This window comes from Nansenia antarctica (assembly GCF_963989245.1).
Source record: "Nansenia antarctica genome assembly, chromosome: 7".
NCBI lineage: Eukaryota > Metazoa > Chordata > Actinopteri > Argentiniformes > Microstomatidae > Nansenia > Nansenia antarctica.
This window is the reverse complement of record NC_137677.1, coordinates 55,030,962-55,058,113: the sequence shown is the minus strand read 5'-3', so window position 1 is coordinate 55,058,113 and position 27,152 is coordinate 55,030,962. Positions and strand designations below refer to the sequence as shown.

The 27,152-nt window shown below is 39.7% G+C and overlaps 3 protein-coding genes across 3 annotated transcripts; 2 read left to right on the top strand and 1 right to left on the bottom strand.

Annotated features, from left to right (window-relative positions):
* Window positions 1-11,907: 11,907 nt before the first annotated feature.
* mettl8 (methyltransferase 8, methylcytidine) lies at window positions 11,908-17,682 on the bottom strand (the record flags this gene model as incomplete). Its single annotated transcript, XM_080536931.1, has 9 exons — window positions 11,908-12,065; window positions 12,174-12,239; window positions 12,377-12,483; window positions 13,922-14,061; window positions 15,040-15,100; window positions 16,071-16,120; window positions 16,293-16,672; window positions 16,796-16,887; window positions 17,570-17,682. 9 exons carry the CDS (start codon window positions 17,680-17,682, stop codon window positions 11,908-11,910), a joined length of 1,167 nt encoding a protein of 388 aa, XP_080393057.1.
* A 577-nt stretch (window positions 17,683-18,259) lies between these two features.
* Window positions 18,260-24,380, top strand: dcaf17 (ddb1 and cul4 associated factor 17). The gene is made up of 15 exons (XM_080536272.1): window positions 18,260-18,348; window positions 18,687-18,818; window positions 19,268-19,371; window positions 19,515-19,605; window positions 19,731-19,867; window positions 20,030-20,108; window positions 20,246-20,332; window positions 20,434-20,541; window positions 20,660-20,771; window positions 20,918-21,060; window positions 21,710-21,819; window positions 21,953-22,040; window positions 22,978-23,061; window positions 23,757-23,912; window positions 24,097-24,380. Exons 2-15 carry the CDS (start codon window positions 18,699-18,701, stop codon window positions 24,205-24,207), a joined length of 1,530 nt encoding a protein of 509 aa, XP_080392398.1. The 5' UTR covers window positions 18,260-18,348; window positions 18,687-18,698; the 3' UTR covers window positions 24,208-24,380.
* A 436-nt stretch (window positions 24,381-24,816) lies between these two features.
* On the top strand, window positions 24,817-26,447 carry cybrd1 (cytochrome b reductase 1; the record flags this gene model as incomplete). Its single annotated transcript, XM_080537365.1, has 4 exons — window positions 24,817-25,009; window positions 25,614-25,822; window positions 25,914-26,068; window positions 26,162-26,447. 4 exons carry the CDS (start codon window positions 24,817-24,819, stop codon window positions 26,445-26,447), a joined length of 843 nt encoding a protein of 280 aa, XP_080393491.1.
* Window positions 26,448-27,152: the final 705 nt, after the last annotated feature.

Here is a 27,152-nt window from a genome sequence, read left to right as displayed (position 1 = left end):
TATATCCCAAAAACAGGATACACAATACATCTGACTAGAATCCTGATTTAAATATCTGCAGACTAAGCCTGAGAATTAGACCCAAGAGACACCCTGATCATATTCAAGGCTGCAGAGATCATCTGTTAATACAAAGCATTACCAGAGCTGATATCACAGAGCTACCCACTTAGCTGCAACTAAAATAACCAGCGTGATAAAGCAATGAGGATTGTTCCCTAGTCACACACACAAAGAACAGCTGAAAGCTATTTCCTTAGTCTGAAACATTCAATGGGTTACATTTGTGGTTAGTAATGTCTGCACAGAGAAGGGAAGACATAGGCCTGAATCCTAAAATGTACACTCATCAAGATACCACATTATAAAAATGTAAATATCTTACACAATCCTGGTACTGTGTGTGACTAAATTCTGACAAGTGTTGGAGGCAAACTAAACAAGGCCTAAGATATTTGATTTAGCATTATATATATTCATGAAATATTTAAACAGTCATACTAGTCATACACTACAGAAGCTCATCACAGGCGACAGCCTTGTGCATTACAATTAGGGATGTCCCGATCCGATATTGATATGCGATATTGGTCCTGAATGCTGGATCGCAGATTGGACAAGAAATAAAATAGGCACTGATCTGTGCTCCCGATCTGGTGTGTCACTCACGTGATGACAACAGTAGTAGTCAGTGGTCACATGCATGAGAGTTGGCTAGTAGCTACCTGTGTGTAATGAGTCTGACAATTAGAGATGCTCCGATCAGGGTTTTTGGTGCCGATCACCGATCACCGATCACTGGAATCAGTGATCTGCCGATCCGATATCACGATCACCGATCACAGCGTCGAAAATGGCAATTGAAGCATTCTATTTATTGTGTAGCATTATTTATGTTTTAAATTATTCTTAACACCATTGACATTGTATATTAAGTATTTAAATGAAATTAGGAGATGAGAAAGTATCATGAATTGACGACCATCTGTTTTATTGAATTCACAACCACCTGTAGCTTACTTCAGGGAAAACAAATAAAATGTGAAAATAAAAATCATAAATAAAATGTACACTGTCACATCAAATGTGCAACATTCCACTCGAATGAGAGGAACTAGGGGCTCTTAGAGAACTTGGAGCTTATACTGTAACTGTAGCTTTCCTGAGGAACAATAAACATACCCAAACTAAACTGCAACATAAACAGGCTATAGCCAAATATAAAATACTGTTTCAAGTCAGTCAGTTTCAAGTCATATTTAGGAGGAGATAAGACAGCAAGTCAGCAATAATCAATAAAACAAAAAAACAAAACATTGCACCTAAGGAGATTTCAGACTCAAACCTTACTTCTGATTAAGCAGCATCACTGGCAGATTAGCCTTGAGAAATACAAGCATCTCAGCGTTTTTGGCACTCAGCCTGTTCCTCTTATCATCTAAAATATGTCCTGCTGCTGAAAAGTCGCTCGCTATCTACACTTGTGCAAGGTGCACAGAGGAAGACCTAAAACTCACGCGCTAATAGTTGTTGTTGCTATGGGCCAAGTGACTTCCTGCTCGCGGGGTCACATGACGTCGGTGAACACTACCTACACTACGCTCGTGAAGTCGCGCTGGAACTCTGACCAGCACTCGTGGAACTCCTCTCGTCCAATCAAAGCACTCGGTCCCTTTATGACGTCGAGCCCAGTGTGCGCTTCGGCGCTCTCTGAGCGAATCGACGAACGCAGCAAATGCCGTATGATATTCGTGGTATTGAAAGACCTTGCGTGCGTTCCTCCGCAAGGTATTTCTTTTGAGCAGACATTACAAACGGCATATTTGTTGTCTCTTTCCGACACTGTGTAATATTTCCAGACTGGCGACGCCATTTTGTAAACTGATCGGTCATGTTTGATCGGCCGTTTTGAGAACTCCGATCAAAACCGATCAAGGCCATATCGGCCGATACCGATCGGCGCCGATCAGATCGGAGCATCACTACTGACAATGTCATGATGCCAGCTGGTGAAATCATAAACCATTTGCTTAAGTAATTTTTCGGTTGTTTACAGTCTGAAACTACAGATTGTAAGCTTTCAAATGAAGCGTCATACATTGAAATCGGAAAAATATTACAGACGACACAAGTATTTGAATGTTGGTTGGTACACCTCAAGAATGGGAATGCGACAGAAGAAAAGTGACTCTGATCAAACCACAACAACAAACGCTGCTAACAGCTAGCGGCTAACAGTGGAACATCACTATGAACGTCTAACTACACATAACTAGATGAACACACAGTCCTTGCTTTTGAACACGTCCTAAAAAAAGTCATGTATCACTTAGCGGTAGCCTCCGGCAAACGAGAACAGTGAATCCAATCCACAAATTATAGGCTAAGTATTTAGTGATCGTTAAACTGTTGAATATTATATCGACTGGGTACTTTAAAACTTCAAGTTGCCTCTTATGAAAAAAAAAAAAAAGATATTGTTGACACCCCTTCGATTCTGCGACTGGTTTATGGTCTCACCACAGTGGGCGTCACTAGGCTACACTCAAAAGGGTCCTATAATTGATTTGCTATTTGTAAGAGAAGATAAATATAATAAAAACCTGAAGGCACTAAAACTAGAAATCGGACAGTAACTATTTTTTTTTTCCTACAATGCTGAATGCTGCAACTTTAAACCAGTTGGTCACTGCACTACACTGCACTACAGAGTACTGTTTTTGTTGCTTGAATTAAGGCTGGCAGTCTTTAATAGACAACTGTTGTTGTGGACTATATACTGGGGAAGTATTTGTTATTATTCAGGAGTAAAACAATAAATGCAAATATCGGATTGATATCGGTATCGCAGATACTCAGGTATCGGTAGTGAAAAAATGTGATCGGGACATCCCTAATTACAATTACAATTAGGGATGTGCATAACTAAATGTTTTCATATTCGAATAATCGGTAGGTGCTATGAACGATTATTCAATGTATGCTGACATTCACAAATGTGCGCACGCATTAGAGCGGTAAAACAAAAGAACAAAACACGCATATTCCTACACTAGCAACGTAGCCCTCACAAGGCTAGGCTAGGCTAAAAACAAGTAGGAGCCCAACTGTAAGTTGGATGACGTCAGACTCTCGTCCCATTCCACACTATAGTAATAATAATTACTGAAGTATATGCTTGTGTATTGTGTATATTGTTTTTCTGTGCATGGTTAATGCAAAAACAACAACAAATAGTGCTACAGAACCGACATTAGTTTTGTCCGTTAATTTGCATTTTTGAATGGAAAAAAATGTTCACGGTCCTAATGTTAAAAATTGACTGACCCTTGGAAACGATTATTCGAATAATCGATTATTCTGTCCCATCCCTAATTACAATGAGCTCATCCTCTGATTGCTACCTCCACCTGCCTCCCCAGCCTAGCAGTAACGTTTTTTTACTTCTCTTAGACCAGAGGGCCTTTGGGAGATGGCTCGGGTAGGCGATTCCCCTAGGCTACAGTCGTACAGCAGACTCTGCGAGGGGCCTACCAGAGTTCCATTTTGAAACTACAAAGGTCAACACCTGTTCAATGCTGCATGTCTACTAGGGATGGGACGGAATATCGTATGGCGATATATCACGATACAAAAACGTGACGATACGCTACGCATCGTGTTGCAGAAAAATGGATCGCGAAATAAACAGTGTTTTATTAATTTTCTGTTGTCGAGAACAAGAGATTTCAGAAAAGGATTAAACACACTGGAGCCCAAATATAATATTCCATCCCGTGCACACTTTACATGCAGTGTCATATCCAATGTCACCAAAGAAACAAAATAAAATGTGACAGAGTCTGAAGAATGCCGACTGCATCTCCCTCACCACTGACGGTTGGACCTCGCGTGCAACCCAAAGCTACATCACCGTCACAGCTCACATCATCAACAACAACTGGGAGATGGAAAGTTTCGTTCCGCAAACTCGCCAGCTATGCGAGTCTCATATCAGAGTGAACATAGCGGAAGTCTTGAAAGCGGCTGTTGCAGAATGGGAGTTGGAAAGGCCAAATGACACCATTGGAAAAGCAGCACTTCTGTTGTATGGAAGTATTTCGGGTTTTGGACGACAGACGTGCAACAAAAGCAGGTGTTGTGCACGACCTGTCGTGGAACAGTCGCTACATCCCGAGGCAACACCACAAATCTGTATCAGCTCTTGGGAAAAAAAAAGCACCACAGCAGCTCCATGTACGGTCAGAAACTTAAGTTAAAGTCCCGTGGCCCAGTCTAACGTTAAGCAAACTAGGGCCGGTTTCAGAGACAAGGCTTAAGCCTAGTCCTGGACTAAATCACACTTTCAATGTAAAATCTCCATTGAAGATGTTTTTTAGTCTAGGATTAGGCTTAAGCCTTGTCTGTGAAACCGGCCCCTAGTGTTTTAGAGTCATTTGCAGCTGTTACAGCTTATGAAAAGGGCTCACGAAGGCGTGAATGTGCGAATGACTACGTTTACATGCACACCATATTCCTATTAATCGTAATATGCTCAATATTCCGGTAGGGTAAGAGTAAACACGTGCAGAACCCGATTAAGACGATAAATAATATCACAGCACTGGTTTATCAAGTGTAATGTGGCTTGCTATGCTGTCCCTAACAACAACAAAACAGGATTCTGTGCGAATCGAGCATGCGCAGACGTAACTGAACAATTTTCTGGGTTTACCAGTATGCGCATGCCCAATGTACAGGTTATACGTGGAATATTACATTAACCAGAATATTGACCTGAATCGGAATATGGTGTGCATGTAAATGTAGTCAATGACTTGAAAGTTGTCTAAGAGGAACAAAATGGCAGCTGTTAAAAACATAAATAAATATGTTGTTCCAATTCACATCTTTTAAGTTCTCATCCTTGCATTAGAATTAGAGCAGTTAATAGTTTGATGGTATCATGTGGTAATGCTTCTGAAATTAGCCCATGATAGATAAAGAATCACCTTTCAAGTATTTTAGCCTGCCCTTTTCCAAACAGCTTCCAATGGAGCTTTCCTAGATGGTTGTGTGAAACAAACCATCTGAGTCAGGTTAGTAATGCTCCATCACATGTTTTAAATCTATACAGTGAATCGGCTTGACCTTAAAGCAACCCAACAGAAGTTTCATGTAAGTTTAGTTCTTTCACTCGTAGCTCTGTCTGTGGGGGTGCTAGAGACAGGAGCCAATTTGTGCTCCTAAGTCCCCTGAACACCTACAAACTGCACGTTCGTACGACCTTCCTAGCCGGAGATATGGCCGCACTTTACAATAAACGTCCGTTGGGTCGCTTATTTTTTTTAAAGAATCGCAAATTAAATCGCAATCTGTCAGAAAAATCGCAATTAGACATTTTCCCCAAATCATGCAGCCCTAGTCCATATCCTAGGCCAGGCTAGAGATGGAAATAGGATGTTTAAAAGTATTCAGCCAAAGCTTTAGCTTGCACAGCCACACATTTTTTTTTATGGAACGGAATAAATAAGTTATTGTTCAGTCACGCTTTTTCATCTTGTTTTATTTATGATATTGTATCGTGACTATCATATCGTGAACCCCTGTATCGAGAGGCGCATCGTATCGTGAGTTGAGTGTATCATCCCATCCCTAATGTCTACTGCAACATTTCCACCGAAGAGACTCAGACCGCAGATCAATGCCCAAGAGACTGTGATTCTCACATTCCTTAGCAATACAACACCAGTTATAAAAAAAAAAGTCTATGCTTCACATTAAATACTGTTGAGAAATATGTCCAAAGAGCAAACAAAGTAGGCTAGGCCTAATAAATGTGTGACAGGGTGGTGGGGATACCCAACTCAAAAAGCCAAAGCACTGGTTTTCAATTACACACCAACTTACACCAACCAATATTATGGCATGCGGTGGTTCCCCACCAACCTGTGGTGTCCAGCTTCTGCAGACAAGACAAGTTCCACCTTTACTAACATGGGCCAGAAGAACAATGCAGGTCTGTCTAAGACAATTCCCACCAGCACAGTTGGCCTGGGGGACGTGAGAGCTGTTTGACTTGGCTTTGACATAAGGAACACCAACGTATTAGAGCAGAATGCAGCCGTACAGCGAAAACATCTACTACATTACTCTGGCGGTTCTTCCCCCTTTTCAGTCAACACCTTCATGTCTACCTACCTAGCTATTACAAATAGCCTAAAACTCTTCTTAAATTATGTCGAAGCAGTTTAGATAGTGTAGAATGTTCATGCCACGTTAAAAGAAATCTAGGCTTTAACTCTGATATCCCATTCAAGCGCCATATCCTACCTTTCTATCACCATTCCATATGATGCCAAACAAGTATCATTAGTGTGCTGTTCAACTGTGTCTGTGGATGCTGCAGCACCAGATGTAACCTGTCTATCTTACTTCCAGTGAATGCAAAATAGGTGAAAAAAAAAAGAGACAACACCCCGGGGACACAAAGGATCAGGTACTACCACAGCAGGTTCCAATGCACCCAAGATGGATGCCCACTTCAGCTCATTTGTGGAGTAGAGGTGACATAAAATGTAGCGCTCTGTGGCTCCAAGGAGTATACATATAAACTCAGGCCGACACAGCAATAAATATAAATAATTCTACTTGTTTGAGCTAGTAAGAAGAAAGTAAATGTAAAAAAATGGTAAAGCTGCTCAAATGGAATTTGCATTGTGGAGAATCTGGGTAATATATGATGGGATATTGTATATGATAGTGTTATCATCATCATCGATAGTTAGTTATGCAATGCAACATAATCATGTCATCAAATGAAGTGATAAAAATGAAACTCTAATGGTAAACCATCCATCATACAAAACGTAAACAAGCAAGTGAGAGTCATATGTTGTGTAGAGTGCTGTAATGTTATGGCTTGCAGAACAGTTGCCAGTAGATATTTCAGTGCAACATCAAGTAACTTGAGAAATGTCATGTAACAAGTACGATGCAGCAGAGTAAATAATACTCTACGTAATGATAACGTTCACTGCTAAATATCATCACACAGCTTAGCAAATGATTTTATAGCCAGTGAGGTAGAACAGTTTTCAACATGAGCTTGAGCCAGAAACTGAAGTATGCAACAAAGTCACTGGGCGTCACTTTGTCTGATGCTGTGTATCTTCCATTACCATCATAATGTGGAGAACCAGGAATCAGACACTAGCTATTGTGACTAAGGAAAGGTTTAGTCTGAAGTGTCAGTAAGTATACAGCACAAACAAATGCACTCATAGCACTTTTCTTCCCACACAGACCAATGTTACATGCAGGCAAATATATAGGCCAAAAACTGTTGACAGCGATACTGTTTGTGACATTATGTCACTGGCATATATAGAAAGTCTATTAAGAAAAGACTACCTAACAGTGATCCAATGTTTAAGATTTATTTAGCACTGTGCATGCACTGAAAGGCACAGAGGAATTATGAACATAGCCTGTGCCCCCTTACCAATGGCCATCTATCCACAACAAGAAGAAAATCAAGCCTCCAAGGTAGGAGGAAGGAAACATTATGTCGAGAATGACAGATTGTTTTCATTGTTTACATTAGATAAAAAATTGCACTGTTGTGAGCAATATTGATCTGTAAATCTTAATCTAAAGCATTGTTTTCATATTTTAAACGCAGAGAGAGAGAGAGGGGAGTAGAGGAAGCGTTCTCTCTTTGGCAAGGAGGGATGATTTCCTTGACATTCTGCATAAATAAGACTTCAGTACATTCCCAGCCACCAAATTCAAGCCCCTGCACAAGCAAGTGGTTGAACCCTTAGAATGCTGTGGATGTCATTTTAGCTCCATGCTGTTCAACATAGAGTGTCCACCTGTTTATGACAGACACTTGGAAAGTCATTCAAAAATCCCTTTGGCATGACACTGCAGATTTTTATCAAAACAAATAGGTGTAGAAATGCCAGTGTGTTTCCAACATGCATAACATATTTAGTATGGGTTGCAATACAACATAGCCTAAAAACCATAGTATAATAATAATTTTAACATAAATTATGATTTGTCAAACATCATACCTTCCAGGGTAGAAATCTCTCACTACAAGATACAACTCATGTTTTATCATATAAAGGGTTATTTGCAAATGCTCAGACATTTTATAATTGTCTCAAATTAATTATAGCCAAGGTTGAATATCCATTACAAAACAAAGTTATGCAAAGCTTGGCAAAGTAATTGTGAGTTTGGCTATGGATGGGCACCTAGTAGTCCTAAATCCGTAGTTGTGTATAATAAATCAAACTACCACGACGTTTTGGACCTGTTTTATCCTCCAATACAATCAAAGATCATCAATAAACAATAACATTACATTGCTTGCATCATGTCACCATGAAATAAGTTTAGTGTCACATGCCTGTAACATGCGGGATAGGTGCTGGCCCAACATTTAATGACAATCTTTGAGGAATTATTACAAACTTTTGCTATCGAACATGCAACACACAAACTAAAAATGATTGTGCACGAGCTGTCTAGGCGTGCACACTGTGCTGTCATTCGCGTGCGTAATATCGAGCTAGCATACAAGTCAGAGATACTTCATTTTGCAAATGTAACATAATCAAACCAACGGGCTTGACAATAACCCGAGCTACCTTATGGATCCACGAGGCTTGATTACACGGTGGGTTTAGATCAAGATGACATTGCACAGTTTTACTTAGATATATAGCTGGCAACTCCAAATAAAAGGCATCACTTGTGTTGTGCCAAAAAGCCAAGGAGTGGACGCCTGCGACCATTTCGGAGCAAGTGTTACTTCAGTTCATACCATTACTGTACACACAATCAAGTTAAAAACTCAATACCAAATCACACACAGGTCCTCCGTGGTGTCAAGAGCCCGACCCTGTTTTAATCAGACATCTTAGCCCAAGGATACAGCTAAGTTAGCCTGCTAGCTGACTGTCCAACATTACTACTCCTCGAAACTGCACATCCTTAGTTAGCCGGTAGACATTCTAGTAGCCAACTATCTAAATATCATATAGGAATTCCCTCTTTCGCATGCAACTAATTCCAACATTTCAACCCAAAGCGATAGCGTGTGTGTATAGATAATAATAAAACAATAAACCAATTGGTCGACCTTAAGATTTTTTCATGGATATCTTCTTGCAGCCAAACCACCTACAGCAGCCCTGACGGCTAACTGGCTAAGCTAACGTTATCAGCTAGCGAGCTGGCTTGGCTGCCCACCATGGGATTCGGTGTAACTCCATTGCAATTAATTTCAAGACGATTCTGTGATGTACCGACAACACGACTCACACAAACACATAGAAGACACATATAAGTACGATATTATTTTACAGTACCTTCCTTGGCCTTCACTACAGCCGTGATATGTTGCTGAGAAAGCAGCCCCTGTGTTGGGGACGTGGAGAGCTGGGACCAAGATGGCGTCCCCTCCAAACTTCCACTGTTACTTTGGACACTCATCAAGCTACTTTTTTTGCAACGACAAAGCAAACAAACAAACACGGCTGGTCAATGGCAGTGGAATCTGGTGATTTTTGAAACCTTGTTGCAATGTTCAGGCATAATTAGCAGCCACTAATCAGTAACCTTGCAAAAAGGTTGAAATTTAAAAATGTTTGGACACAAACCTCCCCACACCTCTCTGCAGTGCGTCTTGAAGTGGCCCTGTGCATAACCTTAACATTAAACGTCACGGATCGAGTGCAAACATTATCGCGAGGTTCATGCACCCGAGCAAAATGTCACTGAGGGAAAAAGTCCATCGAAAAAACATGACGTCAGAATGATTAGATCATTATTGTATGTCTAATTGATCTTTCACAGCAATGATGTTGCATTATGCACAATTCAACAATTGCTATATTCTATTGATTCAGGTGGTGGGACACTGAATAATACAGGTATGCCATAACAGATGCAATATGCAATGCATTTATAGTTATTATGCAAATACCATTATTGCATACTAAACATTTAACAACATTACATTATATTTAATGCAAAGCAGTGACATGTGCAACAAATGCAAGTATTGTTAATGTCAAAAGAAAGTACAACTTGTTCTATGGCAGAGCACTCTGCTGACAAAGGAAACACACCTGACCTGTTATCCTCACTCTACATTTCCGTGCATCATTTGTGCAAATAAGAGCAAATTCCTCAACAACCTATAGGCCTAGTAGTTGGAAATACAGATGTTAGAAGAAGGTACCGGTACAATGACATATCATTTTGGAGTATGACCCTTTACGTCACAGGCTTGCAGCTCAACAAATACAACTTAAGCAACCATACAAAAATTGGACATGGGCAAGATGATTAAACAGTAACAGTCGTGCTCAGAGCAAAATTAGGCAATGTTGCAAGAATCTGGTGCCTTGATGAAGCAAACTAATTTCAATAATTTATTTAAATATCTGCCAGTCATATACCATTACATTCATGACACTTTTCTCCATTTGTTTTATTTTCATTTCTCAGTGCTTGCCACAATCACCTTACAACAGATGGGGGAGGGGGGTAAAATGTTTTAATACAGTTTGCACACTACACATGTGAAGATAACAGTTATTCTCTTACTCTGGTTAGGAGCTGACTACAGTGTATTTCACTGAACAGGTACATGCCAGCTGCTCTGACCTCTGATCTGGATGGACACCACTCCCTTGTGGCGTAGCTTGTTAACCTAACCTGGGGCAACCATCGACTGAGCAGGGACATTTGTGTACATTTTTACCATTTAGCAGACACAAAAGCGATTTACAATTAGAGATTACAGGAACAGTCTCCCTGGAGTAATTTAAGCCTGGTACACACAAAGATTTTCAAAATCTTAACAGATTTTTTATCTGATAGAGACCCCAGAAAATGAAGATTTAAAAAAATCATGGATTGAACAGTTTTGATCGTATTGTGTGTGGTGTGCTCCGATATTCCCAATACAGCACACCACATACATAAAGATCTGTCCTACGACAGTCTAGTCTCGTCCCCCAATGTCGCGTTATCAAACGTGATCTAACATAGTACCCTAACTGACCTGTATGAGGAAGAAGTCAGCTCGCTTCTTGATTGGCTACATTCCATTCCACGTCACAATCGGACTCGGGAGTTGTCGGGAGTGGCCCACACAAAATCGGCCAGATCGGGTACACACATGAAGATAATCTGGCAAATTTTAGCCCGATTTCCCCCCTTCCGACCAAGGACAGCAAACGCCCGATTATCGGATGGCTCTAAAGATTATCCTACAAGATTTTCCTGTGGTGTGAGGTGTGTTAAGAGTCAATTTCTCCCGACAATCTGCTCAGAAAATGGTCGGGGCCGACGATCGTAAATATTTAACGTGTTCAATATTTACGATCAAAAGTCCTCTTGTGTGTGGGCAAAGCTGTCAACTCGCGAGTCCGACTATGGCTTGTAATGGAATGTAGCCAATCAAGAAGCGAGCTGACTGACGAGTCTTCTTCTTTTCGTTCTTCTGCACTTTATTTGCCCTGTGGCACATGGCTGCCTCATACAGGTCAGTCAGGGTCACCAACCTGATCACGCAAGATTTCTGGCTTGGGGGACGAGACTCTAGACTCTAGACTGTCGTAGGACAGATCTTTATGTATGTGGTGTGTTGATTTGGGGATATCGGAGCACACCACACACAAACGATCAAAACTGTTCAATCCATGATTTTTTATCTTCATGTGTGGGGTCTCTCTCAGATAAAAAAAAATCTGTTAAGATTTATAAAATCTTTGTGTGTGTACCAGGCTTTAGGGAGAGCTTAGAGTGCTTTAGTGGTGGTGCACAGTAGTGGTGGTGTTCCCTGGTGGGACTTGAACTGATGACCTTCTAATCAGCAGTCCAACTCACTATCCACTAGGACTACGATGGTGGTGGTGGTGGTGGTGGTTTCCTGTACTTGCTCTGCATCCACACCCTGTGCATAACAACCTTCTTCTTTCTGTTCACCTGAAGTCGGCTGTCCTCAAGATTTTGAACTTCTTCTAGACCAGCATTGGAAAATAATCTGTGAACTTCATCTGTGTGGGAAAAGAAAACTATTACCACCCGCTGAACTTTTTGGGATTAGACATGAAACCATCTGTGCAACATGTTAGTGAAAAAGGCAAACATTTGAATAAATATACCTTTTGTGAAAAAATAAACACAAGTGCCATCTCCTCGAGAGTAGAAATTCTCTGACAAGCACTGACCTGTGAAGTAGAGAAAATATCTTACTGTAAATGATAAATACTCACTTTGTGTGTTGGTTTGAATGTGTGTATGTAGAACATTTATCATGTTTTGGGTTTCAGTCTCAAAATTGAACAGTTTATGAAAAAAAATAAACCTTTTTTTAACCGGAGTTGTGACAGATCATATCTGCCATGATCTCGGAAGAGGATTATCCCTCCATGTTTCAGGAATCTAGATAGCTGTTTCACAACGCCTTGGGCTCTGTCAAAGAAATAGGAATCATGAGTGCTTTATTAAATAAAATGTTCGTTTCGAAAGACAGGATGTGAGTGTGCTTTACTTAGCAAAGGTATGATAGACCCTTTGATGACCAATGCATAAGTGACCCTGAGTGACCATAGCAGTTTCAAAGCCACAGATAGGCGCATAGCACACTCGCATGCCATATCATCGCAAGGTCCCTGGTTCGATTCTGTCCATCCACATATCCTGCATGTCATCCCCATCTCTCTCACACATCCTTCCTGTCAATCTCTACTGTCTCTATCCCAATAAAGCAGAAATGCCCTAAAAACATTTTTTTAAAAACTCACAAAAAACACACAGATAAACCTTAAAAACAATTTCAGTCTCAGCCTTGTACAGTAGCTTTGTCTTCTCAAATCTTTAATGACCAATATATACAGTGACTAGCGGATTCTAATGAACAAAGTGAATACATAATCAATGACCCATATATATACTCGGTGATAACAACAACTGTGATGTGACAATACTCAATACTCACATACTGCAGAGCTCAATAACAACCTCAACCATGCAGCTCTTATACAGCAAAGACAATAGGAACTGATATACGTAAAACCTTACGACCAACTTACCTTTAGTGCAAATAAAGACTAAAAAGAAAAGCAATGGAAGAGAGGGACATCTATTACTGCTTGCTGTGAGAGCTGGCAGGCAGCTAGTCCATATCCAGAATTCTAATCAGCTGCAATCTTCTGAGGCCTCGGTATGTCAAGTAAAATGTCACTGCTTGTTACAAAGAACAACCAAGTGCCCAGTGCAAAGAGTATTGCAGTTAGACATAATGTCTTTGGAAGTGAATCATAAATAGATTTCAACTAAGCACATGTGTGTATGCTGCTGTACAACCAGTTTTTATTTTTTTAATTTCAATATAATGGGGTTAGCTACATGAACAGCACACCAGCTTGCATTGTGATCCGATCTCACCATTCTATTCCAATTAAAAAGCATCTATGTTTGCAACTGCATCCACAGACAAAATTGAAATATTTGCAAATACCACTTACCATTGCACGTTATTTGTATAACACACACACACACACACACACACACACACACACACACACACACACACACACACACACAGACACAGACACAGACACATACATACAGACACACACACACACACACACACACACACACACACACACACCACACACACACACACACAGTGCAAAATACAGAATAGCACAACTGCAGTGGACCTGTGTTTGGGTGTTGAGAGGTTGGGTTGGTAATGACATTCAGACAAAGCATGGGGGGTGGGGTTTGCCTGTAGAGAGTGTGTGTGTGTGTGTGTGTGTGTGTGTGTGTGTGTGTCTGGGGGGGGGGGGGGGGGGTGATAAATGAGCGTAGACGCTCCTGCCTTTGTCTCCTACTATTCACCTACCGCTTGGGGTGAATTGAGGAGAGCACGAAAACCACCAGAATAACATCCAGGCTCTGAGGAGGGAAGGGAAAGGAGGCCACCTCTTCACAGATGTCCTGGACAAAGGCATGACACACAGACTGGTCATAGTCTGGGTGGTCCTATGTGAGGAAGAGGAGGGGAGAAAGTGGCCGCATTCCAAAAGGCACAATCAAATCTGATATGTCTACATTGTTTAGATTAAACCCATGTAAGAAACCCTGCTTTCAGCCTATTTAGATCGGTCTAAGTTAGATAAACACATTGATTTATGTATTATGTAAGAAAGTCCTAATTTTAATTTAATTTACAGTACCATAACAAGAAAAACATAAACATGGTCAGCAATTATGGTTAAAATGCTATTTTATTAACTTTTCAGTTGGAGGTAGAAACATGAATATGTTCATGTTAGAAGAGATGAATAGTCCTTAACACCTGCTGACATATCATTTGACTGCAAGTCACAAGAGGAGTTTCTATAGACATTGAGCCACATACCCTAAAACATTTGGAATAGTGGCAAGACCTTGAAGTAAGTCATCCCTTGAAGGTTGAAAGCTAAAGCAAGCTAAACAAAAAAGTACTGTATGAAGAACAATAAGCTAATCATCATAGGGAAATTAATTCAAGCCTATCAACAATTTGAACTCAGCACAACCTCAAATTACTTCATTCTAGCTTTTCATGAGAATATTACATTTATTGATGGTCATGTTATGGTCTTAAAAAAACGTGGTAGGGATTGAACTCATAAATCATGAGGAAATTAGCAACAGAGAGGATTACATGTACTAACATCTAATGAGGTCACTCCGTTTTTTCCTGTAAGATTTGCTCTAGTCTCTGAGATAAATAGTCAGCACTCGCAGTGAAGTAGCTGTTACACTAAAGCCAGTCACTGCTGCCTGTGGTCGGTTCATAAAATTAAGACAATTCAAGAGCATCAAATGTCTGTCAGGCTTTGGAGCACACAAGGAGATATGGCAGCCATTTTGGTAAATTGACATGTATAGAAACAATAATGAGAAAAAAGGAGGCTTCACTTGCCTTTCTAGAATGTAATTTCTTCATAATGATTCAATAGGTGAATAGCTTACCTTGACCATCTGGATGGCCCGAGGGGAGAAGTCACAGCAGTATACGAATGCTCCTGTGTCTCTGAAAAATAAGAGGAGTACATTGGCCAAATGTCCCTAACTGGGTTACCATTCATTACAAAGACACGTCTCAAATCAAATGACTGTTCAAGCGAGATGATCTATAATTGAATTAATTTCATAAAGGGGTCCCAATCAACAAAACTGAAACTGCTTTCCATACAGGAGAAACAATTGATTATAGGAGATTTGATTGTGTAATGACAGGTAAGTTACATACAATAGAGTATTAGCAATAGCTATCAGAGCAATTAATGACTTGACTTAATCAGACAAATAAACAGGATCTATATTGTACATACATAACTCTTAACCCCACGCCGAGCAGGAGGACTGAAGCACTCGGCCTAACTTTGCTGTCAAGAAACATACTTTCCCTTTCATTCAAGAGCCATTCATAGGATTATGCATGGGGGTCAAGTTTAAAGAATTCCTCCTCATTATTTCCCCCCCATGACCTCGCCAAGTACTCTGGACAAAATGTTCTATGCAAGGTGACGTCATACTTTGGCTTTGATTGTCTGCTCAGAAAAGCAAGTATAGAATAGCCTTTAAGAGAGAAAAAGTTAATTTAAAAGAAAGAGACAAAACATTCAACAAACAATGATGAATTGATTGACGTTGTAGAGCTAGCTGCTCTGCCATTGTGTTGCATTGTAGGCTATACTTGTATATTACAGTAATGACAAATAAACTTGAACTTGAACATTCACACACGTCAGACCCCTAGTATTTGTGTAGTAGGTACGCATTGAGAATTTAGACCAAAACAAATACATGTAGGGTGGGCATCGACGATCGATAATTGATCGATAAGGATCTTGGTCGATCACAAAATAAAACATTTGGTCGATCACAAAAAAAAAAAAAACATTGGGGTGATCGACCAAATGTTTTATTTTGTGATCGACCAAGATCCTTATCGATCAATTATCGATCGTCGATGCCCACCCCTAAGATGTTATACTTACTTAATAGAGCTGACAATGGGAAACACACTGTTACCGACCCCACAGCCAACCTAATGACAAAGAGAAAATATTTCCTAAGTAATGCTGTCAACATACGTTACTCAACAACTGAGGTAGCGAAATCAACACCAACGGTTCATGTAACTCGCTCTGTATTCTTATTGTAGGAAAACTAAGAAAATGAGAGGCAAGAGGGACAAAAGCATGACAATAATAATGCACCTCCAGGATTCGGAAAGTTGCATGTTTGCCTGGGAAATGGCTGTTCTGCGTTGCCGCCTCTGCGGTTTCCCTCCCATCTTGGTTACAGAAGCGCTGACAATCACTAGTCACTGCGTCTAGGTGCTGCAGGTGAGTGGGCGTATGGTGCTGCTGTTGCTGCTCCTGTGGCCCTGTCTCTGTGCCCCTGCCAAACACACCAGTCTCCGGACATGGGGCCCCCAGCCCACACTGACTCTCCTCAACAGCAGCAACGCTCTCTGGCCCCGAAGGAAGAAGCTCTGGGAACTCCAAGAACAGCCAATGGCGATCTTTAAAGAACTTGTTCTGATGAATTTCATAAAATCTGTCCCAGTATTTAAAGGCGTCTGTGTCATATTTGCCTGAATGTGAGGGAGCAAGGAAAAAACACAAGGCTGGAATTATCTTTTTTTTTCCTTTTTTTTTCTTCCAAACAATCAAAATCAAGATTCCATCATTTGCTGTGAAGCTGTAGAAAGGATCACCTTGCTCCTCTAATGGTATTCGCGTGCTGGAATTTTCTTCTGCCTGTTGTCTGGCTTTTTCTTTATCTTCCTCTGACCAGGGCACATGGTCCCTAAAGTACAATGATTTCAGCAGGTTATATATAACATTGATAAACACTACAAACCACCAAACACAATAGTCTTTTCTCATTAACAATCAGTCATATACACTATGGAAGCATATAGTGGACTTAATTCAAATGTTAATGGATTGAGATTGCAATTGTTCCACTTTTGCATGCATTCTTTCAGTCAATATTCAAATTCAAATGCAATCATATGATTTTCATTTTCATTTTCATGTACCAGGTATGCACATTCGCTGTCAATATTAAAATGATAATGCAAAGCCATACCTTGCCAAAAGTGGAAAATGAAAATGCTATTTTGGGATTGCATAGTCATTTTCACATTAGAATGAACTTTTGAATTTTGTCAGCTACAAAGCAGTGCATGACTTTGAAAATGAAATGTCAAAATGGCTTTGCATTATCATTTTAATATTGACAGCGAATGTGCATACCAGGTACATGAAAATGAAAATCATATGATTGCATTTGAATTTGAATATTGACTGAAAGAATGCATGCAACAGTAGAATATGCAATTGTAATCTCAAATTGCATTAACATTTGAATTAAGTCCACTATATGCTTCCATAATACACATTCCTAAGTGTCATTTCATTTAAAAAGATCACAGAGCCTATTTGATAAATGTCAATAGAAATACATTAGATATGAAAACCAATACCACATGTTATGCTGGAAGATGTCCTCAGGGTTGGTCAGAATCCTTGCACCCAAAGGAGCAGAAGGTCTTCCTATTTTGCTACTTAGTTTGCAGGAAATTCTGCTCAAACCCATTGCCACTAAGGCATGGGGGGGACGTCGTAGAACTCTCATTTAGACTTCGTCTAAACACAACACAAGACAGTAAAGCAGCTAGTGAAAACGTTTGCCACACTGTAATGAAATCATCCCATATAATCAAGACCAAATGCCCAAAAAGATATAAATACAACATAAATAACAATTAAGAAATACATAGCCACAATGTATAATTAGTGACTGTTCGTGTGACTTGTGGAACTGTAGAAGAGGCATATTAAATAACACTGTAAATAAGCCTAGGGTTTGTACATGTAAGCAAGTGATATCAAAGATTGTGGAAAAACAAAGAGACCCAAACGGAAGTGGCTTGAAGGGAAAACTACAAAACGGGAAAGTTAAAGTACAAATAATGTAAACCCATTTTATAAGACAAGATTGGGTTATGTATTTATTTATCCTTCTTGACGGGCAAATTCGCGTGCATGTTTACTTCTTGCTGTCATTTACATCACGCCTGTCTGCTGTCCAGTGCAGATGTTTGAACTACATATTCAGATGTTTAAACTACATATCCCAGCAGGCTGCAGTGGATGCATTGGAAACCCACGAGCCAGCTAGCCACGCAAGTCTTTGGATTTCCAGCTACCTTCACTGGACTTAATGTGTTCGCTATGTTCTTAGATTGTCTACTACTTACTTGTAAGCAATAGCCAAATTAACTAAATAAAGTCTGCTAAATAGTCTGATTATGTACAATTATTTACTTATTTGCAACACCAATAAGTTCAGACAGGCTACCTGTCGTATGCTATTCCAAAGTCTGCAGCCGTCCTAAAGTTATATAAGCTATGTTATTAGCCTTACGTTATGTAAACGAATCATTGAGGTTGGTATCATTAATATCATTACCAACATCAAGGACAATTTAACTCCTCTTACCTTGCTTTGTTGTTAACAGTGCGACGTTAGCTAGCTGGCTAACATGCTCTGATTCTGAAGGTGATGTGGGTCCACGTTGTTTTCCCTCATGCATGCAGCGCCCCCTAGCGATGCATCAACTGAGGAGGACAAATGCTACTGCTTACTTGGACCAAAGATGTAGAGGCGTCTCAGACGCTGGGACTCTGTTGAGACACAATTTGAAGATTTTCAGGGACATTGTCCTTCAGGTAATGTGAATGCAGAAGATTTTATGCAATGTATTTAAATGTGCAATACTGAAACACAACTGTGAACATTTCAAACCTGCAAACTGCGACACTTTATGAATGTGCAATAACACTATGTGCAATATGACAACCCTCGGGTACATAAGGTTCAGAGATAGGAAATGTTAGGATATGTATAGCATAGCATAGAGTACAGCACAGTGTTTTATTTGTATAGTATAGTATAGTGGATAGTGTATATAGCCTTTATTTATGTAAACCAGCTCTTTTCCCTTCTTGTTTTTAGTATACATTTTTTTTCCTAGCACCAGGGGAGCCCCCCCTCCCAAATTTCGTTGTATGGTACCTGTACTATATTAATGACAATAAAGACCATTCATTCATTCATAAATCCCCCTGGACACAATGAAAAAAGACTCGCCATTTACCAATGCTTTCATTTGTTCTAGGAAAACAAAGATTTCACCAAAGTCTGGAGCAAAACCTCAAAATCCACAATATCTTATGAGGGTGGAAGGATTTACTTTGACAATTTCCAGTCTTGCTATAGTAGGTAGGTATGCAAGACTCTTTCAAAATTGTAACAGATTTATTATTTCATCATACCAGCATTTGCATATTCTGTTTCATGAGTAATGAGTATCCAGAAATACAGCACCAATCCCTTTTTTTTAAAGATAAATTATCAATTTTCAGCCTTCCCCCACAGCCACAACTTCTGTATAGCTTACCCAAACGGTCCAAAGCAGAGAAAATTGAAGATGCGTTGCTATGCCAGAGCCCACTTGTAAGTAAACCATTTTAAATCTGAATCTATCTATGGCTGCTATATTTTTTACCAGAAATGTACAGGAAATATGCCCCCCTTTGCAACCCTAATTGTCACTACATTATTGTGTTTTAACCTTGTAGGATAAAGGATTGCCCACACCATCAGCTCACAATCCCTGTCTCCTGGCTCTGACTGCCAATAACTGGCTGTATCGTCTCTCAGTTGAGACAGGACAACCACTTCAGAAAGTTTACCTATCACCAAACTACAAGTTCAGGTAATTGGCACAGAGTGTGTAATGGAGACTTATTATAATTTATTTCATAAATCACATTTCTGTAACATCTGTCTGTAACATCAATAGCTGTCTTTTCAGTTGAGTGAGTTGCGTGTTCCTAATGAGTTTATTATAAGTTAATCTTGTGTTATTCTTTGGCAGATACCTTGGCTGGGGTGTTTCTCAAGAGACATTTTATGTCAAGTCCGTTCAGAATAAAGTGACGCCTTTGTCAAGACAGGTGTGGATTGAATCACACCTTATGGATTACTTCTATTGCCCTTATAGCTCTCTTCATCTTTTTTTGCGATATAATTGTAAAGATAAATGATTTGACAAGATATGTATATATTTTCTTTTAAAATGTAAATCTCACAGGCAGGTATTAACCAGACCCTGATGTACTTGGCTGTCTTCCATGTTTTTCCCCTGAAACTTGTGGGCGTTCTGGAGATCAACAAAAACGTATGCACAAAAACATCTATTTCCTATCTAAGAAATGTATTAGCTCACCATGCACTCTTCTTGTGACCTATGTGTTTCTGCGATGCCTTCTATCATTTCAGATATTTGGAAACACTGTAAGTGATGTTATTCTATCTCAAGGGGTCCTTGCGGTCTCTCACAGTACCAAGACTGTGAAGCTCTATAGCTTTGATCACATTGTGCAAAAGGTATAGATTTATGATAAACAGTAGAGTGTCACCATTTGCTGTATTTTAATTGCTGCTTACATTTCTGAGGATCTTTAGACTGTTACTATCTTTTAAAACCTACATCATTCTTTGCCAGTTCATGACACGGAAATTGGTGCTTGGAGAGAGTTGTGGAGAGCTTTGTCATGTGGGTGGTAAAACCGTAGGAGAGGCTCCATTTGGTGTTCCAGTGAATATCCGCATCACCGGTATGGGATTATTTATCTGTCTTATCAGTCTTTCTGCCCATCAGTCTAACAACTATCTATCTTTACTATCTGTGTATCTTTATTTATCTGCAGAATAGTCTTCTTCAGAGGACCGTAGTGAGGCTTTTTGAATCCTTATTCCACAGAGTGCCCCCCAGTGCTGTTTGAGGTGTCATGCTCTGATAATAGTATACATATTGGAGGCTATCCATGGCACTGCATATTCACTCCACCTCAGAAGAAACACCAGGGAACGCACCACATCTGTTCGCTCAAGGATAGCACCCTGGTAATATACATATCTATTCTCATGCATTATGTATTGAATTGATTAGGCTACACATACGTCTCTCTCTCCTGAATTGTGAGACTATTTTAGCATAGATGAAGTATCCTAATGCAAGTGCGTCAGAACCTGTTGAAGATGTCAGTTTCAGAGAGCTGCAGGTGTCTTTGGCAGGCTTTGTCTATGGACTGAGGGCCATACTGTAGTGTAATCTTGAATCCCCAATAAAGAATTGTCTAGTTGGCTCAGTTGCTACTGGCATAACACACATGTTGTGGTGTAATTTTCTGCATAGGCTAAACATTTGGATAATTGTTGCTAAGCTTACTGTAAGTCACTTTGTATAAAAGCATCTGCTAGTGCTAAATTAACATCATTGTTTTGTGTTTTTTATATATAAGAAAATACTGTGTCATGAAGACATAACAGAATAGTTTATTACAGTGTAAAAGTCAAGTAGATGATGAGCTCAAAATGTATAGTGTTAATGTACCAATTTATTTACACACTCATTGCATATAGTCTGATTACAGCCAGATTAATTGAATGTGTTTTTGAGTGAATGTGCAGACTGTTCTGCAAGTTAACATATTAACCTAGGTCTGCAAAAAATATATTTTTTGTAATTTTCTCTGCATATTTTTGAAAATAGGCTAACAATGGAATACAAGACATGAAGTGCTGTTCTCTTGAGGCTGATTGGATCTACTTCCATCCAGATGACTCCCATAGAATCCTCCATGTTGGGCCTAGCACCATAAAGTGAGTTAAACAAACAGCCATAGTCGGACTGTAGCTAACTGAAATATGTGTAAATTTCACTTTTCACATAAATTCGTTGTTGTATCTGATTTGTCAGATCAAACTAAGGGCATGTCCGAATTATATTCCCCAGTGTGCTAAAAATTCTTAATGAGATGGAGAGTGATTCACAGTCTGATGTAGTTCGGGAATTTTCCATCACGGCCCTTCGAGACAACAATGTGAGTGGACACAAATAGTTTTTTGCATTTTATTGATTTTGTTATTCATGTTTTTTTGTGAAATCAAAAGATCAGGTCTGATCCCCGGCGTCTTTCAATTTAAGGTGGGCTTCTGTTATAGGAATAGATCTAGAGCTTTTCCTTGAAGAGCAGAAAGCAAATGCAGCTGCCACCACTCTTAAACCCTTGGATACCATTTATCATAGCCCCCTTACTTTTATACAGATCATAGTTTTGATACTCATCATTGCATCCTTTACCAAAAGGTCGGCTGGACCTTGTTAAAGCCCTGGAGATTGACTCCCTTTTTGTGCACAAAACCCAACTGCATAAGCTCCCAGCTTACCTACTGTAACCTCTTTATTCAAGTATAAGAACATAAGTTGCCAAACTTGTTCTCAGTTGGTTAACTCTTGAGGGTCTCCACCAAATAACCTAACAACAATGTCATTGGCGATCAACAATAGTTACTATATCCTTACAAAAGACATTGTTTAATTTGCCCAGAAATTTTTACATATTGGCACCAGCAAGTTCACAGCGTTCTTTGGGGAGAGCCCTGGGAGAGATACAGCAAAGTAGTAAGGAACTCTGAGGAGAGGAAGGCAGGTCTACAAGCAGTGGAAAAGTACCAGAGACAGCAAATCTAATGACCTCGCTCAGCCCCCTCTTGCTCTATTATGTGCACCCATCCCAAGGTCAAAGTGTTTACCATGCTGAGTATGGGAGTAGCACCAGCAGCTTGACCTAAAAAACAAAATACATGGTCATTGTCCAAACAGGTGTTTGTCGTCTTTCCATCTAGCTCTAAAACATGGACTGGTAATGAATCATTCGATTTTCACAATTATAGAGAGGGAATGGTGAAAAGCGTTTTTTCTTGCTTCAAAGGAAGTTTGACTGATTAGTACAACCCCTTGTCCATCATTTATAATAGGCTGCTTCCCAGATCAGTGTCACCTCCTCAGGCCGCACAGTGAAGAGAAGATACAATCAGCTGGATGATGACCCAGAACAAGAGGTACTGTATAACGTCTTCTAAAAGATTAGGCTCCTATTCTTGAACATGTAAACCCAATCAATCTCTGTTGCCAAGAGGAGTTCCGTTGTGAATAGACAATGTGTATCTTTTAGGCCTATTGTATGAAATGTACTGATGAAGTTCTGATCCCTACTAAATGAATCTTACTTCATCATATGAATTCTGAGACATACAACCTGAGACATACATGACATTATTTTTTTATTTCTGGTGAGGTTCTTTTCATCACATTTGTGTTGATGTTCCTTGATAGACCTAGGTTCTAGGCCCTGGACAATTCTAGACAAATTGATGGCAGCTACTAGATTGAAATCAAGTGTAATACTGAAACACAACTGTGTACATTTCAAACCTGCAAACTGCGACACTTTAAATGAATGTGCAATAACACTATGTGCAATATGACAACCCTAGGGTACATAAGGTTCAGAGAATAGGAAATGTTAGAATAGGTATAGCATAGCATAGAGTACAGCACAGTGTTTTATTTGTATAGTATAGTATAGTGGATAGTGTACATAGCCTTTATTTATGTAAACCAGCTCTTTTCCCTTCTTGTTTTTAGTTTTTTTCCTAGCACCAGGAGAGCCCCCACTCCCAAATTTCGTTGTTTGGTACCTGTACTATATCAATGACAATAAAGACCATTCATTCATTCATTCATTCATTCATAGACATTCCAGATGGTGGAGTATGAGGATGAGCTAGACCTTCTTGTTGTCGTGGAGGTGACCAACAGAGAGGGTGATGGAAAGGCTCACGTCAGACTGCATGACAACCAGAGTGGACTGTTACTGAAGAAGGTTGCACTTGTGGAATCTTGGGATGTGGTAAGTGCTTGATTGTGTAACATAATATGACTTAGCTATGCATTGTGACCTTCGTAATACTAACAGGCAATGTTGCGGTCTTAGTGTATTGTTAGTTGATTATGAGATTTTAGATAACTTTTTGTATGAACAAATGTTAATGAAATCTCCCCCCTTTTAATGGCATGTATGTCCTGTGTTTCAGACTTACAGCCATGAACTGTCCTTTGACAGAGATACAATTGTCCATATTGAACAGATGAAGAACAATAACTTCAGGTGCCATGTCTACAAAATGAGGTCCAGGGAAGCCTAGTTAGTTAGGGAGGGTTAGTTAGTTTAGTTGGAGTGAAATAACAACTCAAAGCTTGAGTGACTTCCACTACTGTGCATCTCATGAAACCCTGTGCAAAACATGAGTAAATATTTTGGTTTTTCTTTCTTATTGCACTTTTTGGTTTTGCATTCTTTAGTGTAGCCTATTGTTCATGCTGGCATTCTGTTGTGTGTTACTTTTTTAAAGAATTAAAGTGGTGATCACTGCAATAAATATTTTTCCAATGGTTTTCCAAACTCTTTGTGCTTCCACTTCTTTCTTAGGACATCACAGAGTTTCACTACATTTCATGATAAAACTGAACGAATAGAATTCGTTTGAATACACCGCTTAGCCAAGCAAGGGGGCGCATATCCCAGTGTTTTTTGTCTTGCTGTCTTGTGATAACAGTGCGGTATGTGGCAGTTTTGCCTCAAATGAGGAGGTTACACAACTGAAAAATGCACCTCCTGTTGTTGTGAACAGTCACGACCACCCATCCCCCCCCCGGGTAACCTCTTGAAATTCCTCTGGTTTGTTTGAGACATCAATTTTAAGTGACTTCCTCCGTTAATCCAGTGGGGTGTTTGGCGTCTTTTTCGGTCAGAGATGGCAATGGAGAGTTTCAAGCAGTTCCTGTTCGCTCTCTCGGCGGCTGTGTCAGTCGGTTTTATTTGTATAATCTTGGTTTTGAGATGGGTCTTTCACTTTAAAGATGGTCTGGCATGGGATGGAGGATCGGCTGAATTCAATTGGCACCCCGTTTTAATCGTTACCGGATTCATTTTTATCCAGGGAATTGGTGAGACGTTTGTAAAAATGATTTCTTATTATTGCTTTTCCTGCTTTTCCAAAAGTCTAACTGCGATTGCCGTAGGATTGTTGCCACGCAGTTTTATGAAGTGAGTCAACTGAAGGCAGTAAATATCAAGTCCTGTAATTCCGAACAGCCCTACAGTGAAACAGCAATTGCTACACGGTAACATTGGATTTGTGGCGAATTTCTTTTCAAACATAATGGTTATAATTATTGTTTCTTCAACTTCTATCTAAGTGCAAAAGCCATAACCAATGTTATGTTCACTAAAGTTGTTAGTAAAAAAAAAAGGTAGGAAAACGGGGCGAGAGTCAGTGGGTCACTGCAAGTTTCAATGAATGCAATTTTATACTCAGAATGTCCTTCCATCATTACAGGCTTATTAATGCGTTGATTCACTGTTTACAACAAACAGAGCAAAACTGTATAATGAGATAAACTTTGGACTGGTTATATTATATATTTTATGTTTAGAAGAAAACCTCATATGTTGGACAGCCATGTCAATGATACTCACAGAGGAACTAAATGCATCACTGTCCTCAATCATCAATGAAATGAAGTCAAACGAACTGTTATGCTCTTTCAGCCATTGTGGTGTACAGACTGCCATGGACTTGGAAGTGCAGCAAGTTAATGATGAAGTTTATTCATGCTGGTTTAAACACATTGGCCTTCATCTTTGCTGCCATATCCCTGGTAGCAGTATTTGACTTCCACAATGCACAAAACATCCCCAACATGTACAGCCTGCACAGCTGGGTGGGGCTTGCAGCAGTGATACTATATTCACTACAGGTAAGCCTGCTTGGAATTTATGCAATAAGTATATAATATATGCTCTGGAACTTCCCAATGTAATCATTTTTTCTTTTTTTCTCCTGAGCAGCTTCTCCTAGGGGTGTGTGTGTACCTTATACCCATCACCCCGATGTACCTGAGAGCAGCGTTTATGCCCCTGCACATCTACAGTGGCCTCTTCATCTTTGCCAGCGTCATAGCCTCTGCACTTATGGGCATCACAGAGAAACTCATTTTTGGCCTGTAAGTATTACATGGGGGGAAATACTTTTATATTGGTTGGGCACTTTCTGAACAAAATTATATCAAAGCTAACCTCTGTCCTTTGTCTCTCAGGAAAGAGCCTAAGTACAAGGACTCTCCTCCAGAGGCTACGTTTGTGAATGTGCTTGGAGTGCTCATAGTGGTTTATGGAGCAATCATCCTCTGGATCGCCACTCGCCCGTCTTGGAGACGCCCCAATGAACAGGCTCTACTCTCACTGTATAACAGTGGGCGAGGGTCTGCCACCACAGTGGATACTGTGGTCTTGTCTACACACACTGATCGGACTGACCCTGAAGCCAGTGGAGAGGCCAGAAAAAGAAATGGCAAACTGGAGGACTCAGGACAGGTCAATTGAGTAACATGAAAACCAACTACTGGTTCTGTCTGTCTGTTAATGCTTTAAAACGCTGTATTAAATGTATCCATTGGTCTGATAGTCCCAAAGCAAATTACCTATCTGAAAACCGCACCTTGAGAATTTTTTGACATAAGTTTCGAAATGTTGCCTTTTCTAATGTTTTTTTTAATGTTATTGTAAACATTCAGATGGTTTACTACATATAAGTTGCTTTGGATAAAGGCATCTGCTAAATGCCAAAAATGTAAATCTAATATTGTAAATTAATGTACATTTAATACATTCCCATTTTGATAAAGGAGTTAACTCTTGTAAAGAATTTAGAGACATGCTTCCTATTTGTGAAACATTTGTATAAATTGTAGGTGAACATTTAGTTTGAGTGGTTTTGCTTTTTTGTTTAGAAGAGGTACTTACAGAACTGCATATATAACTACAACACATGTTTGAAAGAGGATTACATTAGTAAGAATGGCACATGTGAGTTTATTGCAGTTAAGATACTTTATTATCATCATAACACTCTACTATGTGACAATCATCACACAGCCATGCACCAATGTTACACCAATTACCTTTTAATAGATCAGTGGTGAACACCTGTAATCGGTCATAGTGAGAAATTGGAGCATTAGACTAGTTCTGATATAATTCTAAGCCTATTCCCTGACTAAAACGCGTATTCAATGGAAATGTTCTATT